This window comes from Salarias fasciatus, chromosome 13 (genome assembly GCF_902148845.1).
Source record: "Salarias fasciatus chromosome 13, fSalaFa1.1, whole genome shotgun sequence".
Classification (NCBI taxonomy): Eukaryota; Metazoa; Chordata; class Actinopteri; order Blenniiformes; family Blenniidae; genus Salarias; species Salarias fasciatus.
The window spans coordinates 1,469,730-1,484,371 of record NC_043757.1 but is presented as its reverse complement, the minus strand read 5'-3'; the positions used below and the strand labels follow the sequence as shown (position 1 = coordinate 1,484,371).

At 51.8% G+C, this 14,642-nt stretch overlaps 1 protein-coding gene across 2 annotated transcripts in view; it reads right to left on the bottom strand.

Annotated features, from left to right (window-relative positions):
• cdh11 (cadherin 11, type 2, OB-cadherin (osteoblast)) overlaps positions 1 to 14,642 on the bottom strand; it is a 77,593-nt gene that overhangs the window by 19,262 nt on the left and 43,689 nt on the right. For both annotated transcript variants that reach the window (XM_030106436.1, XM_030106435.1), the window contains exons 3-7: positions 5,394 to 5,715; positions 4,741 to 4,880; positions 3,944 to 4,238; positions 2,191 to 2,310; positions 447 to 614 (exon numbers count right to left, since the gene is read on the bottom strand). In XM_030106436.1, the coding sequence (XP_029962296.1) occupies positions 447 to 614; positions 2,191 to 2,310; positions 3,944 to 4,238; positions 4,741 to 4,880; positions 5,394 to 5,514 (844 nt within the window). In that variant the 5' untranslated portion in view covers positions 5,515 to 5,715. The remainder of the gene's footprint in view (positions 1 to 446; positions 615 to 2,190; positions 2,311 to 3,943; positions 4,239 to 4,740; positions 4,881 to 5,393; positions 5,716 to 14,642) is intronic.

The following is a 14,642-nucleotide window of genomic DNA, read 5'->3' as shown; positions in this document are numbered from 1 at the left end:
TTCTAGAAGCTTCAAGCTCAAGGTCCTGAACCGACGGTTCAAGACGTCTCAGAGGTCGACAGGGAAAGACAGCAGGATGGAGAGGAGGGAGTTACTGATGGCTGATAGGTCGGGACGTATGGAAGCAGTGAGATGGGTTAGTTAGACAGTCCAGTGGGTTGGTTAGACGGTCCAATGGGTCGGTTAGACAGTGAGACGGGTTGGTTAGACAGTCCAGTGGGTTGATGGGTCGGTGTCGGTTAGACAGTCAGTAGGTAAACCAGTATCAGCCCTGATGAGGGCTCATGAAGGTCAATATGGAAGAAGGGAGCTAGGAGAAAAGGGAAGCTGGAAGATCCAGCGTTAAGGCTGGTTCGGGTTCGGGTCAAACCCTGATGAGAGGAAGGTTGGCAGGCTGGAAACATGGACGTGTTCAGGAGAAGCAGCAGTAGAGCTGGTCGACTCACTCTGAGGGAACTTGGGGGGGTTGTCGTTGACGTCCGTGAGCGTGATCTTGACCTCGGTGGTTCCGGACAGCCCGCCCATGTGACCGCCCATGTCTTTGGCCTGGATGACCACGTCGTACTCCTGCCGGGCCTCGCGGTCCATGTTGGGCAGCGCCGTTCGGATGATGCCTGAACACACAGATGGGACGTGTCTCACCTCTGATGGTTTAGATTTCAATTCCAGTGAATCAATAAAGACGGAGCGGTGTTCACACAGAGAAACGCTCTGATTTACTCTGAAAAGTTCAGAAAGGGTTTTTATTTCAAGTCAGAAAACACGTCACTAATCATTCAGAAGGAAAAGAATCCGAGTGGAACGCTTGTGAAGTTTTATTTCATTTGAATCTATTTCAAGCTCCAGTAATCTTTTCTTTCTGCTCAATTCATCAACCAAGACTTTCCTTCCACCATCTTTCTCCACATGTCGAGGAGGCTTTCTGCTGTCGTATTATGCCAACAGTGTGTATCGACGTGTGTGCGTCCATATGGGTGTGTGAGTGTGTGTGTGTGTGTGTGTGACAGCATGAAAAGCTGATAATCTCCAAACCAATTAGAAATGTGAGCTGTGGATTTGAGCCAGTCAAATACCCAACACCGGTTTGATTAGCCAGATTTACTCAGCCCAAATCTCTCTCTCTCGCTCTCTCTCTCCCGCCACACATCCCCCCCTACACACACACACACACACACACACACACACCCCGTTCTCCCCTCAGCCCCTCCTTCTCTCTTCCTGACCTGAACCCAGACGTCGGCTCCTCTGAGGACCTCCTCTTCTCTCACGGACCGGTTTTCAGTGGCGTTACAGGAGACCTGCAGCACCGAGCCGTGTGCAGGGGCAGCAGGAAGCGCTCGGCCCGGCGACTCGCCGGCCCGAGTCACGGTCCGACTCCGTTCAGGCAGAAATCCGATTTTCCCCTTTTCCCAGCAGTCCATGCTCCAGTGACGTAACCTGACATTGTTTTACTGCATCAGTCTGCTGAAGCGTCCTTGAGCTGCATCCTGAACCCCAAACTGCTCCCAGTGGACGGACCGAGCTCCGCCATGGCCGCCGCCTCCACTGGCGTGTGAATGTGTGAGTGAATGGGTGAATGTGATGAGCAGTGTAAATCGCGGTGGAGGCTGGAAAGACCTCCATCAGTGAGTCGTTCAACATTCACCCAAACAATAATCCTTCAGAATGAAAAACAGTTTCCCTGAGCAGGAACCCCCCCCCCCCCCCCCCCCCCTTCAGGACTGGACGCAGTCTTCTGGGTTTTGCTGTGATAAATGAGGAGACGCTGTCGCTGCTCCTCTGCTGACCAGTTCAGCCAGTATTCAGCCGCCCGTGCAGGAGTGTTGATAGAACCATCCCACCGGGAGCAACTGGGGGCTCACCACCGTGAAATACCTCTAATTCAGCACAGAATGAAATGGGGGGGTCAAAGCCCCGGCCTGGGGTTTGGAAACTGACCTGCTCTGCAAACCAGTCCCATGGTGACCTCAACCCTCCCCCAGCAGATCCTTTTTAAAATAAAATAATAACACACACATTTTGAGTGAAAGGATGTTTAAACTCTTAAAATTTTGGTGATTTTCAATTTCTTGGTTGGAGCAGGAAGCTGAGTCAGCTGGTTTTTAGTGAGTCACGAACAGTGTGTTGTTTGAGAGCTGAAACAGAGGCGGGACCGCTGGTTGTAATGTTTTGGATGATGGGTTTGCTTACCGGTCTGAGGCTCCACAGAGAAGTACGGCTGTCCCTGCAGGATGCTGTACACCAGCCGTGCGCTGTTGCCGTAGGTGGGGTCGTCGGCGTCGGTCGCCGTCACCTGCATCACCGACGTACCTGCAGGGCGGAGGGGACATGGCGGTCAGGACATGGCGGTCAGGACGGGGTGAACAGGACAGGACACGGCGGTCAGGACACGGCGGTCAGGACGGGACGGTCAGGATGGGATGGCTTCGCCTCACCGCCAGTCTGACACACTGAGCAGGTGCCGGTTCACCGGTCTGCTCCCGCCAGGCGGGCGGGATGGAAAAGGGATGAAAAACCCCGAGTGGCCCCGGGAGTCCGGTCGCCGCTCTCATTTCAGCGCGTTTCATCATCGTCTGGCGGAAACACGCCGTCTCCAATTCCAGTGATTCTCGCGTTTGAAATGAAACGCTCCTCCGAGCCCCGCCGGCTCGCCAGCCTCGGGATTAGCAGCAAACTTTCACAATCCACTGTTTAATCTGAGAACGCCACGCTTGTTGAGCTGCAAACACGCCAGTTTATTACCGACGTGGAGTTTTTAAAGTACGGAACACTGAATGTGGATTTGTTATGATCGTTTGAAGCCTGATTTGGCTTCGTGGTGAAAAAGATGCAGGATTTTCGCCAGGAGCTGAGTCTAATTGCTTCCAGCAGGTGGTACATGTTTGTAACTGGAGGAGTAAATTTGAATATCTGCTTTTGCATCTTTAGAAGGAGTCAGTTGTATTAATTTTCTTGACTGGACGTGTAAAAGTGCAGCTGCTGGGTTTGTTATAGTTCTATTTTTACTGCGAGTCGACAGGTAGCCTGACACCTGCTCCGAACAGCGTGTTGTTTGAATGTCGAGTGGAATTCCAGCTGATTTATGACCCAACATTTACACAAAGACGCTCTCTTTACACTGGTGCAACATGAGAAGCAGCGCCTGAGTGTGATTCCAGGTGAAAACTGCTGCAGATTCCCACCTTTCCTTCTCTGTTCTCGTCCTGACGGGGGCATTGGGCCTGACTCAGATTACAGCTTTTCTCCGGGTTTGATTGCGACTGATGATAACCAGCTGCAGCGTCCTGCCAGTCGAGTGTATTCGGCCTAAAGTTGCTGAAGCAGACGGGCGAAACCAGCCTTAACGGGGCTCATTCACAGCTCTTTTCTGAAAGTCCATTCAGAGGGGGGATTTTCTGGCTTTTTCAACTTTCAGGCAGGCGGTGCGGTTCGATTCAGGTCAGCCTTGAGGGGCTGAACACTGCGAGACCACATGGCATCTATCAGAATCAGAAACTCAGGGTAAGGAGACTCCAAGGACGCTGGGAGTTTCTGCCTGCGCCGACCGACCGACGGACATTTTCAAACTTGGCGTTTCTGAAGCTTTCTTTTCTCCGGTGAGAAACCTGGTGTCGTTGAAGAGCTAAAGGTTTGTACCGGAGATTGAAAACAGCGGTACTATCGGTGCGCCTGTACAAACAGCTTTTGGAGGGTCTGGACAAGCTTCCAGCCTCTCTCTCCTCCTGTCACCGCTCCCTGGTCACGTTTCACCACATTAATAATGCATGAAAAAGGCTGTTGAGCAGTCGAACAACACCGGGTGACAGCGGATTGGCCCGTCAGGATTACCTCTGTAATCAGATTACGTGTGGAGGGAAGGTAAAGGAGAAGGTTTGAGTGATTTTCTCCACTGAGCGGACCGGCCCTCGCCAGCCCTCCACTTCCTGTTTGGGTCTGTACTCACCGACGTTGGACATCTCGGGCACCCTGGCGTAGTACGGCCCGTGCAGGAACTCGGGCGGGTTGTCGTTGATGTCCTGGACCTTGACGATGAACTCGGACGGCGGCTCCAGGGGCTTGTTGGTGTCCCTGGCCACGGCCTGCGCCGTCAGGGTGTACTGCGCCTGCTCCTCGCGGTCCAGCGTCTTGGTGGCGTGGATGTTGCCCGTCTTGTCGTCGATCACGAAGATGGTCCCGGCTCCCTCGCCGGACAGGATGTATTTGATGTTGCCGTCGCCCAAGTCCACGTCTGAGTGGAGCTGGACGGAGCGGGACACAGTCAGACACAGAGGCAGCAACATCTGGACCTCATGTAGCTGAAAACAGAAGCGCGGCAGCAGCCGGGCCGCCCTGCAGATGCTTTTACTTGTCAAATCTACAAACTAAAGAGGCTGGGAGACTGAAATAAATGCCAGGAGATGTTCACCGTTCAGCGAGCACTGATAAGAAAGATTTAAAAGCGAGAGCGTCCAACATTCAATTAAAGTCGTGCTCTGCCTCTGCGGCTCCTAAACTCTGAGATACGAGCATTGTAAACATCATTTGTTGTTGGTGTGGAACCCGCTGCTCGGGCTGAGTGATGGTGTTGTTGCAGTCGGGGGGAGGACCACCAATCATCTCCAGCCTTGGATGTGAGCGCCGCCTCGTCCTCTCCCCTGATAAACGCTTGACGCTCATTGAAATCATGTCGGCGTTAGCGGTCACCCCGAATGGCCTCCCGGCGGCGTGCTAGGGAGGCTTTACGAGCGGCGCCACACTCACCCTGCCCACCAGAACCGGGTCGGGTCCGGTGTACTCCTCAATGACGAAGAACTGGTTCCAGACCCAGCCTCGCTTGGACCTGTGCAGCACCTGGCCCTCTTTCCCCGCCCGCTGTCGGTGTCTGTGCAGCGAGGCGTGACCTGCGAACGAACCACAGCAGCACATCGCTTTTTAGACCGACAGAGTACCAATACCCGGTACCTGGGTAATCAGTACCGGTACTCAACGGTACCAACTTCAGGTTCTTTTGTGTCTTTATGTGGTAGTACATGTTTATTTGTTGCTGGCTGCAGATGAGTCACTGATGCTAGCATGCTAATCGATGCTAGCGTGCTAATGGCGCTGAACGCAGGAGTCGTAGCCGTAGATCTGAGGCTGGTCTCTCCTCAGACTGGAGATAAATCTTGTTTTTAACCAGGACCTTCCTGAGATTAGAAGTATTTTGAAAAGTGGAGCCGTACTCTCAAGCCCTTTCTAGTCCCGCTTGCTCTGTTGACACGCTAGCTACTGACGGCATTACGCTCTTCTGCATGGTAGTACCGATGGATTTTGGGCAGTACCTATACTGGTACCGGATTCTGACCCGTCCCTGGTGAAAGCACTTTGTTTTGAGTGTCTTCGTTCCAGAGAAGTGTCGCATTCACACGTCTCACCTGGATGTCTGTGTCTGTGGCCTCTGCGGTCCAACGAGGCGTTCCCTCTCCGGGTCCCCAGCGCCACGCCGCACAGCGCCCAGACTCCCAGCAGCACCAGGAAGGCCCTCAGCCTCTTCATCGTCGTCCTCGCCGGTCCTCAGTCCTGCCGTCCGGTCCTCTCAGCGGAGCGCCGCTCCCACTGAGCCGCTCTGCGATGCTCGTACGGAAGTGTTGTTGAACGGTTAGCTCATTGGCTGCGGAGGGGCCGGATGCTCATCACCGACTGGCCGAGCCGTCCTCTTCCGCCCAATCAGTTGACTTCGTCTTCCAGTTCGAGAGCCTGAAGGAGAGAAGAAGACGAAGCACCTCGGTCAGTGACAACACAATCACCAGAACCACGAAAACAGAGCAATTAAGCTTCAGCCGAACGAAATTCAGGTTCTGCAAACAAATTAATCTTGATAACAGCGAGGAGTCCGACTTCTGAAACACTCGTCTGTGTAATTAGTGCATTGTGTTAACGTACACACCGCTGTCTGTGAGCCCATTAGCTTTAATTCAATCAGACACGGACTGATTCACTGAGGGACGGCTCGCGGGGCGCCGGGGCGCCGCGGAGCGCCGGGGTGCCGGGGCGCCGCTCAGAGCGCCGCTTACGGCTCTTTCAACCGAGCTCAGGAAACGCAGGAAAAAATAAGAGACAGGCGGAAACTCAGACAAAAAGGTGCTTCAGGTGCAACTTTAATGAGTCCTTTGGTCAACTGAGCATCTTGTGAAATAAATTCGATGAAGGAATCAAATAAAACTGTGATGTGGAGAGAAGAGACGGGTATTGATCTTCCATGAAAGAAATGTATAAACCCCTTCAATCTAAAACGACACAAAAGTGGTTTCTGGACTTGCTGCTCAATCCCAGAAAACCAGCGGTTCAGCCGGCGTCGAGTCTGTCTTCAGTCCCGTCTCGTGCCAGTCCAACCTCCTGATCGCCAGCTGGCTTCTCCAATCAATACTCGCCACCGAAATGAGGGTAAAAAAGCCATTTCCAGATGATCATGACATCACTTCCTCCCTCGGGGCTCGTTGGCTCCTCCCGACCACAGGATCGACCGACCGCCGGGTGTTGACAGTTAATCCTGGACGGACTCGTCATCGGGGTAATTATTGACCCGCGTCTCGTTGTGGTTGTGTGAATGCGTGAGGAGCGAGCCTCCAAGCGTCTCATGCTGTCACATAAAGTCTTTTATTCTGAAAGGGAGACGAGATGAAAAGAGTGGAGCAGTTATTAAAACGTATATTTTAGGGAGGCGCTGGGATCAAAGGGGAAGTCCAAACCTTTAGCTACCTTTAGATTTCTGTTGGAATCTGTTTAGACATCGATTTTTTTCCCCAGTAATTTATCTCAATGAAGAAATTAAATTTAAAGTGTTATTCCAAGTTGTCACTTTGCAGGTAAAATTAAACTTCAAAGTAATCTGCAACAGAAAAACAACCCCAGAAGACAATTATCAGCTGGGCCGTGCACTTGTTGTGCGGGAGCCGACACCCGCTTCGCCGAATCTATTAACAGACTCTCAGACTGTCACCGGCGCGTCAAGTTGAGTGTCAGATTTATTTAACGAGTAAAAATAAAGCAGGTCCAAAATAAATTGCTTTCCCCAGTGCCCTGATTCCCCGCCTCAGGTCTGCTATTATTCATCAGGAGAAAAGAGGAGGGGGGAAGAAAAGCTGTCAGATACGCGTCAAGTCCGACACATAAAGAGCATTAATAATAAAAATGGATTGATCGGCGCTCGGTCGGCGTGAAGTGACCCCGGCTGCCACTTCTCAGCCCGGGAAGCTGTTTCCTCTCCCGCCTGACGGGGAATCGGAGAACCAGCGGAGGAGCGTTCCGTTCTTCTGGCCTCAGATCAGGCCAGATTCGGATTTAGGGTTCAGGATCTGGTTTCCTGACTGGGGTGAAGAGTCTTCAGTAAATAAAGCAGATGAACGTCTTCTGGAATCAGGGTTTCTGTGACGGTGTTGATTTCCGGTGTAGCTCAGCTTCAGCCTCTCAGGTCCTGACTGCACCGAAGCAGCTTCAGCTTCCAGAGGAGGAGCAGCGTCTCTGTTTCAGCTCAGCATCGAGCCCCCGCGAGAAACCCGAGAAACCGTTCTATCGCTGTTTACCGACGGAAACCGTTTCTCTCTGATTCTCATTGGCTCCTACTGTTCTGGCGCCAAGCGGAGGAACGAAGAGACGAAGGAGATTAAAGCGCTTATTCTAATTTCAAACACTCTTTAATCTGAATGTTTTCTCAAGAACAGAATCCGAACAGACTATATGAGATGTTGGCTTTGTGGGGCTTGGCTCAGAAGAATCCACGGGTGTGTTTCAGCTCTTTAAACGGCAGACTGACCCCGGCTCCGGCTGGACGTCTTCAGTCTGAGGAAGAGACGCTTCTGGAGGCGTCTAATGGCGGACAGCTGGGACGAGCCGCGGTGACGCACACGCCGACTCTCTGAGGGTCCGTCACGCTGCCTCTTTAAAAAAACACTCTGACCTCCGTGTGACACACACACACACACACACACACACACACACGCAGTGTGGAAGTGCTGCTTCTTTCTAATGTTCGCCAATGAATCACAGCCGTCTGCGCCAACGCTTGACTCAGGGCTTCACTGGGTCCCTGTGAACCCAAAGCAGTGATGCCTACACGCACACACACACACACACACACTCTGCAGTATTCTAATGTAGCTCTTGAGCCATGTATCCAGACAGAGGAAGTGTTCTGGCCAAAAGGCACGCCAGCCCTGGGGAGTCATTATCGCCGTCTGCCGCTCGCCACGGCGCCCGGTGCAGCTTCTGTCACTCCGAGTCTGAACTCTGGCCTCACACGGGCCTGGTGGAGGTGTGTTTGGGTTAGGTGGAGGTGTGTGTGTGTGTGTGTGGGGTTAGGGTTAGGTGTGTGTGGAGGTTAGGGTTAGGTGGAGGTGTGTGTGGAGGGGTTTCCTTCAGGGATTCTGGCTCGCAGCTTGTTTGTAGTTTATTTTGAACGTGCAGACATACAGAAAAAGAGGAAGCGAGGAAGACACTCTTCAAATGGGTAAAACATCAAAATTACACAAATCTAAATTGCCCATGAAGTGTTTCTCGTCATTTCCTTCAGTTTGACACAAACAGGACGGGTTTCCATTTCACTACATTTACCCCTGAGTAATCATTTTAAAAAGAAACACCGAACCTTGGAAGGCACTTAATTCATAAGTAATGAACAGTGTTTGAAATGATTCTAATTTCCTCACACAGCTCATTCCACAGTTTAACCCCACGGATCGTGACACAGTGTTTTTTTCCTTCAAACGGTAACCTCCTCCTCTTTCTTCAAACCTTTCATGGATGTTAGTCTGTAATCTCCTGATCATATCGAGCTGAAAACTACTCAGAGTGGGTTAGAGTGTTAACTAACAACAGCACCTACTAGTGGCCCGGCATGCTAACTGCACCGTGTTCCTGTGGAAGCAAGTGTGAAACTTCTCTGGAGTGAAAACCCAAAAACGAGGTGCGTTCACTTGTTAACGGCGTCTGAGGTTCATCGGTTCGTCCGAGGCTCCGTTTCCGGGTTTTCAGGTGAAAACGTCAGACTTCACTTTGGTTCTGACTGGGAACCGAGTGAACCGTCTGCAGAACGGGAAAACACTCCAGCACCGAGATGAAAATGTAGTTTCCAGATGACATTGACTGTATAAGCAGGCCCTGAGACGACCTGTGACCTGTGACCTGTCCAGGGAGGAACTCATGGCAGAATAAAGGGAAGCTTCTTGATAACTTTGTCCTTCGGCAATAACAGAAACTTTTTTACATTGTTGAGAAAAACAAAAGTTTCCGACGACCATATTTATGTCCAGCATTGTTTCTTGGGAGTGATAGCAGTAAGAAACACACAGTATTTCCCCGCCAAACAACTTCTCTGCAGGATCAATGTAACAAAGCAGTTCCTTCATAAATGAATGTTCCGTGATCAAACGGACCTTTCTTTACTTTTTTTTGTTGTTTTTTTTTTTTTTTTACTGGGGTCAGCAACTGCTCCTCACCCCAAGAAAGAGGTTTTATGGGGTTTTCTTTGGGGTCCCTCGGTAAGCTGAACCTCTGAAAACAGCCATTAAAATGAGAACGAGGCAGAGGCAGAACATTTCAGGCTGGACCCGACGCTGCTTCTTTCTTCCTCCACGTCCGGCTCAGACGTTCCCTCGCTCCCTCTCTCCTTGGCTCAACAGGGGTCAGCGGTAATAAAGGTGATTCATTCATGTATGAATGTGATATATATATCCCCCCTCCCCATTCGGAGTGTGTGAGACTGTAAATGCAGCTCAGTGTGTGTGTGTGTGTGTGTGTGTGTGTGTGTGTGTGTGTGTGTGTGTGTGTGTGTGTGTGGGAGGCAAACCCTGCTCTCTGGGCCTCTGTGAACAAACGGAATAATGCATATTTACAGGGAGAAGGATGGATGGAGGACGGGTGGAGGTGTTTGTTGTGTTTTCACCGTGTGCAGAGCCGACAGCCAGTCAGGCCGCACTTCCAAACTCCTCCTGTCAGGATGCAGCGCAGCGTTCAGACCAGAACTCAACATTTCCCACAGTCCAGATGAAGCTAGCTCAGAGAGAAGCTAGCTCGGAGAGAAGCTAGCTCTGTGAGAAGCTAGCTCGTTGAGAAGCTAGCTCAAAGAAGCCAGCTCGGTGAGAGGCTAGTTTGACGAGAAGATAGTTAGGCGAGAAGCTAGTTTAGAGAGACGCTAGCTCAGAGAGAAGTTAGCTCAGAGAGAAGCTAGCTTGGAGGGAAGCTAGCTCAGGGAGAAGCTAACTCAGGGAGAAGCTAACTCAAAGAGAAGCTAGCCCGGACAGAAGCTAGCTCAAAGAGAAGCTAGCTCAAAGAAGGTAGCTCGGTGAGAGGCTAGTTTGGCGAGAAGGTAGTTTAGAGAGACGCTAGCTCAGGGAGAAGCTAGCTCGGAGAGAAGCTAGCTCGGAGAGAAGCTAGCTCGGAGAGAAGCTAGCTTCATTGCATCTGCAGCACATCAGGACACTTTGTAGTCCCCTCTCTGTCCCTTCAGCTAGAACTAGCTTCTTGCTCTAAACGTTGTGGACGACAGCAGTGGGTGTGTGCTGTTAGCTCCCCCCCCCCCCCCCCCCCCCCCCCCCCCAGGGCCTCAGAGCTGCTCCACATGTCAGGGTTCTCTGCTTTAACCCACATTCATCTGAGGACCCGTCATAAATTGCAGAACCGCCACGTTCTTGACGCCGGAGCGGACGTGTCCTGATTGGAAGCAGACCGTGCTGTACGTGACCTTTGACCTGGGAGCTCCACGCCTCCTGTACTCACTCCCGACCTTCTCCAGCGGTGGGAAGGAGGGTTCCTGACAGGCTCGTTATCTTTCCTCGCCCTCGCGGCCGCGCCGTCACTCAGCCGTCTCTGTACAAATCAGACGCTGACACACTTTTGGCAGCCGGCGGTTTTCGCTCCGGAGCGACGGCGGCCGACTGAACATCGATCGTCTCCGAGCCGTGACGCCGAGACGCTCTGTCTGAGTCCGGTGGGAGGACGGAGAAGGGGCTATTGGCTCCGCCTGAAGGTGACACGTCCCGGGGAACCGCCGGGAGACTCCGCTCCTGCCAAGCCGGTCCTGATGGGAACCAAGATGGCGGTAAAACCGAGCCGTGAGGCCGTTAACTCGCTATAAACCCCCCATCTATTTCACACAGTGACAGGACAGCGCAGGAGAACTGCAGGGAGGACTGTCATCCGCTGACTACTTCAGAGAAGACAGAGGCTTCGCCGCTCTGCAGGAAGTAAAGGCAGTCACGGCTGAAACGAGTCTGTGAGGAATCCGGCTGAAACGCCACAATGCTTCCATAAAAGTGAAGAACTTCAGTGTGTTTTGGGGAGCGACGGGTAGCGTTAGCGTCTGAACTGATACGGGACCAGTACCCGGTACCAGGACTCAACGGTGCCAGTTTGCGGTACTTTAGTGTGTTTGTGTTAATAAATCTTCATTTGTTGCTTCAGATGACAAGTCGCTAACGGATGCTGACGTGCTAACTAATGCTAACGATGCTGAATGCAGGAGTTGTAGATCTGATCCTGCTCGCTGCTCCGCCTGGAGAAAAATCTGGTTCTTAGGTACCGAAACAAGGTACCGACGTTGGTTGGTTCTCGGTGGAAACGACGGGATTCGGTCTGTACTTACAAAAGTACTGAATCGGGAACCCGCCCCTGGTTCCAGGCGTCCGTTCACGCAGCGGCGCGTGGAGCCAGTTCAGATACAGCTTTCTGAAAACACTTCGACTCCGTCTCCGTGGAAACGGGGAAGAAAAACCACAGCTGCGCCACAGCTGGAGTGAAGAGCTCTGTACAGGCGGAGTAAACCGACAATCGCAGTGTGTGTGTGTGTGTGTGTGTGTGTGTGTGTGTGTGTGTGTGTGGCCTGACAGGAAAATGACATTACTTCCAGCATTTCTATACCAGGGTGGGCTGAAGATTCAAGGACAACACACACACACACACACACACACACACACACACACACACACACACACGCACACACACTCTACCGGGACCGCCGGATGCCTGCAGAACCCCCCGGATTGAGCCCACATGTTGACGTGTATATTTTCTCCACAGTTTGAAAAAAGGGTCACGGACGGTTTGAAATGTGATTTTCAGTTACTGCAAAAATCCACTCCTCCTCCAAAACGACGACTCGGGGGCAGACGCTGAACGGAACGCTGTGTGTGTGTGTGTGTGTGTGTGTGTGTGTGTGTGTGTGTGTGTGTTTAGACATACAAACCAAAAAACACAACGTGCTGCAAGATAAAATACCAAAAAAAAAAAAAAAAAAAAAAAGGATCAGAATCAGGGTCTCCGGCTGGGTTAAAAGCAGAAGGAATAAAATGTAAAAGTAATCTTAAGACGCATCGTTTCTCGTGTTCCTGCTGTTTCCATGGAAACGAGCATCGCTTTCAAAATGCTGGCTGTGTGAACGTGAAACTTTTCTTAAACGGAAAAAAAGCATAAAAGGCTCATTTCACCTGGAACATCATGTTAAGAGTCTCCACAGGTCATGTTTCTCCTGAAGAGGCGACAGAGCCACAGCGAGGACGGCGGAGGGTGCAGGAAGTGGCGGCCGGCCGGCCGGACGGACGCGGCGCCGGCCGGCGTATCGCAGCTCGCTCCGGGCGTCGGGTTTCGCCGCTCGGCTCTTTGCGGTCTGTTAAAAGCTTAAAAACAGAGCGGAGCCGAAAACAGACACCCGGCGTTTAGCTCGCACCACGAAACCTGAGGCTTAACAGCCTTTCAATTAGAGCAGCTAATAGGAGCGCGTGTGTGTGTGTGTGCGTGTGTGTGTGTGTGCGTGTGTGTGTGTGTGCGTGTGTGTGTGTGTGCGTGTGTGTGTGTGTAAGCAATTACAGAGAAAGAACTGCAAGGCTTTCTCAGCATTCATGGAAATAGGTATTAATGAGAGGCTAGCAACTCTCACACACACACATTTGCTGCAAAGTAGGTCGCTGCCCTGTGTGTGTGTGTGTGTGTGTGCGCGTGTGTGCGGTTGATTGTGTGTGTGTGTTGAGGCTGCTGATTTCTATTAAGCCATTAGTGAAATTCAAGTGCTAATTACCACCCACAAGACCCCAGGTCTGCTGATTCTTACGCACACACACACACACACACACACACACACACACACACACACACACACACACATGCGCTCAGTATTATCTAATCAAGCTCACTTTAACACCATTAGTATCCATTTACATGAAAGTGGGTGAAGTACTGGATGTTCTGGCGTTTGCTCACGTCCACAACCAGGAAGTGGAATTAATCGGCAGCAAGGCATTGGAAGAAAAAAAAAGAAAAAAAAAAAAAAGACCAGTTTGCCATTGACACACTCTTGTGTTGTCGACGCTGCCGCTAATGCTAACAGAGAGGGAAACGGAATGGGAGCAGCTCACTGATGGTTAAAGGACGTCGTCTCCATGATGGTGCCATTTTCCAAGATGGCGGCCAGCGCGAGGGTTCGACTGGTACGGAGACGTTTTCGTTAAATCCGTCCGTTAAAGAGCGACGGGAGCAGAACAGCGAGGAGCTTTTCAAAGCTGTAGCATCGAAGCTAATCCAGCCAGAGACGAAGCGCCTCCTGTGGACGTAGGAACGCCCCCGTCCGCCTCCTGTCCAATCAGAACGCGAGTGTAGAGGCTGTCACGTCGTCAGCTCTCCGGCCGGTTCACGGCGCCATGTCTCCAGGAGAAAACTGAAAACCCCCGTTAAGCCTTGACTGTTCTGCAGCGCCACTTTTGAAAACAAAATGCCGGCTCGGAGGAAAGTGCAGCTTTTCTGAATCGGCGGACGAGGAAGGAGTCAGTGTGGCTTTATTCTGTCAGAATCGGAGCTTTAAAGGTAAAAATAGGATCAATGAGCGCGAGGAGGAAGGAGCGAGCGCCGCCGCGCTGCACTCTGTGATTATCTGCGCCGGTTTTTGATTATGAAGCCTTTTCTAAAGTCTTGCGCGGTAATTACAGAGTCGGTGCAACTCTGAGCGACCAGGCTGTAATCGAGGGGCGGGTCTGACCGGACTGCGACGGGAAAAGAAAGAAAGAAACGCACAAAACCTCCGAGTGTGGAAATACCAGAGAGAGAAGACAAAGGAATGATTAAATATTCAGAGGAAAGAACCGCAGCTTCACATTCAGGGTTTGTCGACTGCCGTCCAGACCGTCGGGAGAGTTTCACTCCGTCAGGCAACCGTCGCTCGTTTACATGACGACGTCCAGAAAACCAGCTCTGAGTTTTCACCTTCAAATGGCAGCTGTGATTCAGCAAGGCCTTGAAATGTTGTCCGTAATGTAAAAAACAGGCGGAGAGAGAGAGAGAGAGAGAGAGAGAGAGAGAGAGAGAGAGAGAGAGAGAGAGAGAGAGCAGGGAACGTCCAGGATTCCTGGAAGAGAAAGGAGAGACGTAGGAAACTTTGAGGAATTCATTCTGTGCTCTTGGCTTCCTGGACCGCTCTGGATTGTGGGGGGTGGGGGGGGGGGGTTTTGGTCAGCAGACCCCAAAAAAAATGAGAAGAAAGGAGGGGGAGCGAGAGGAGAGACGGGGAGCAGGAAGCGGCGGCGTCTGGAAGCCATTTGAGGCTGAAGGGAAAATAAAATACTTTGGATTCTTAAACGCTGGAAGAGCAGGAAGTGATGACCACAAAGAAACGGAGGACGGGTGGACGGGGGGGGGGGGGGGGA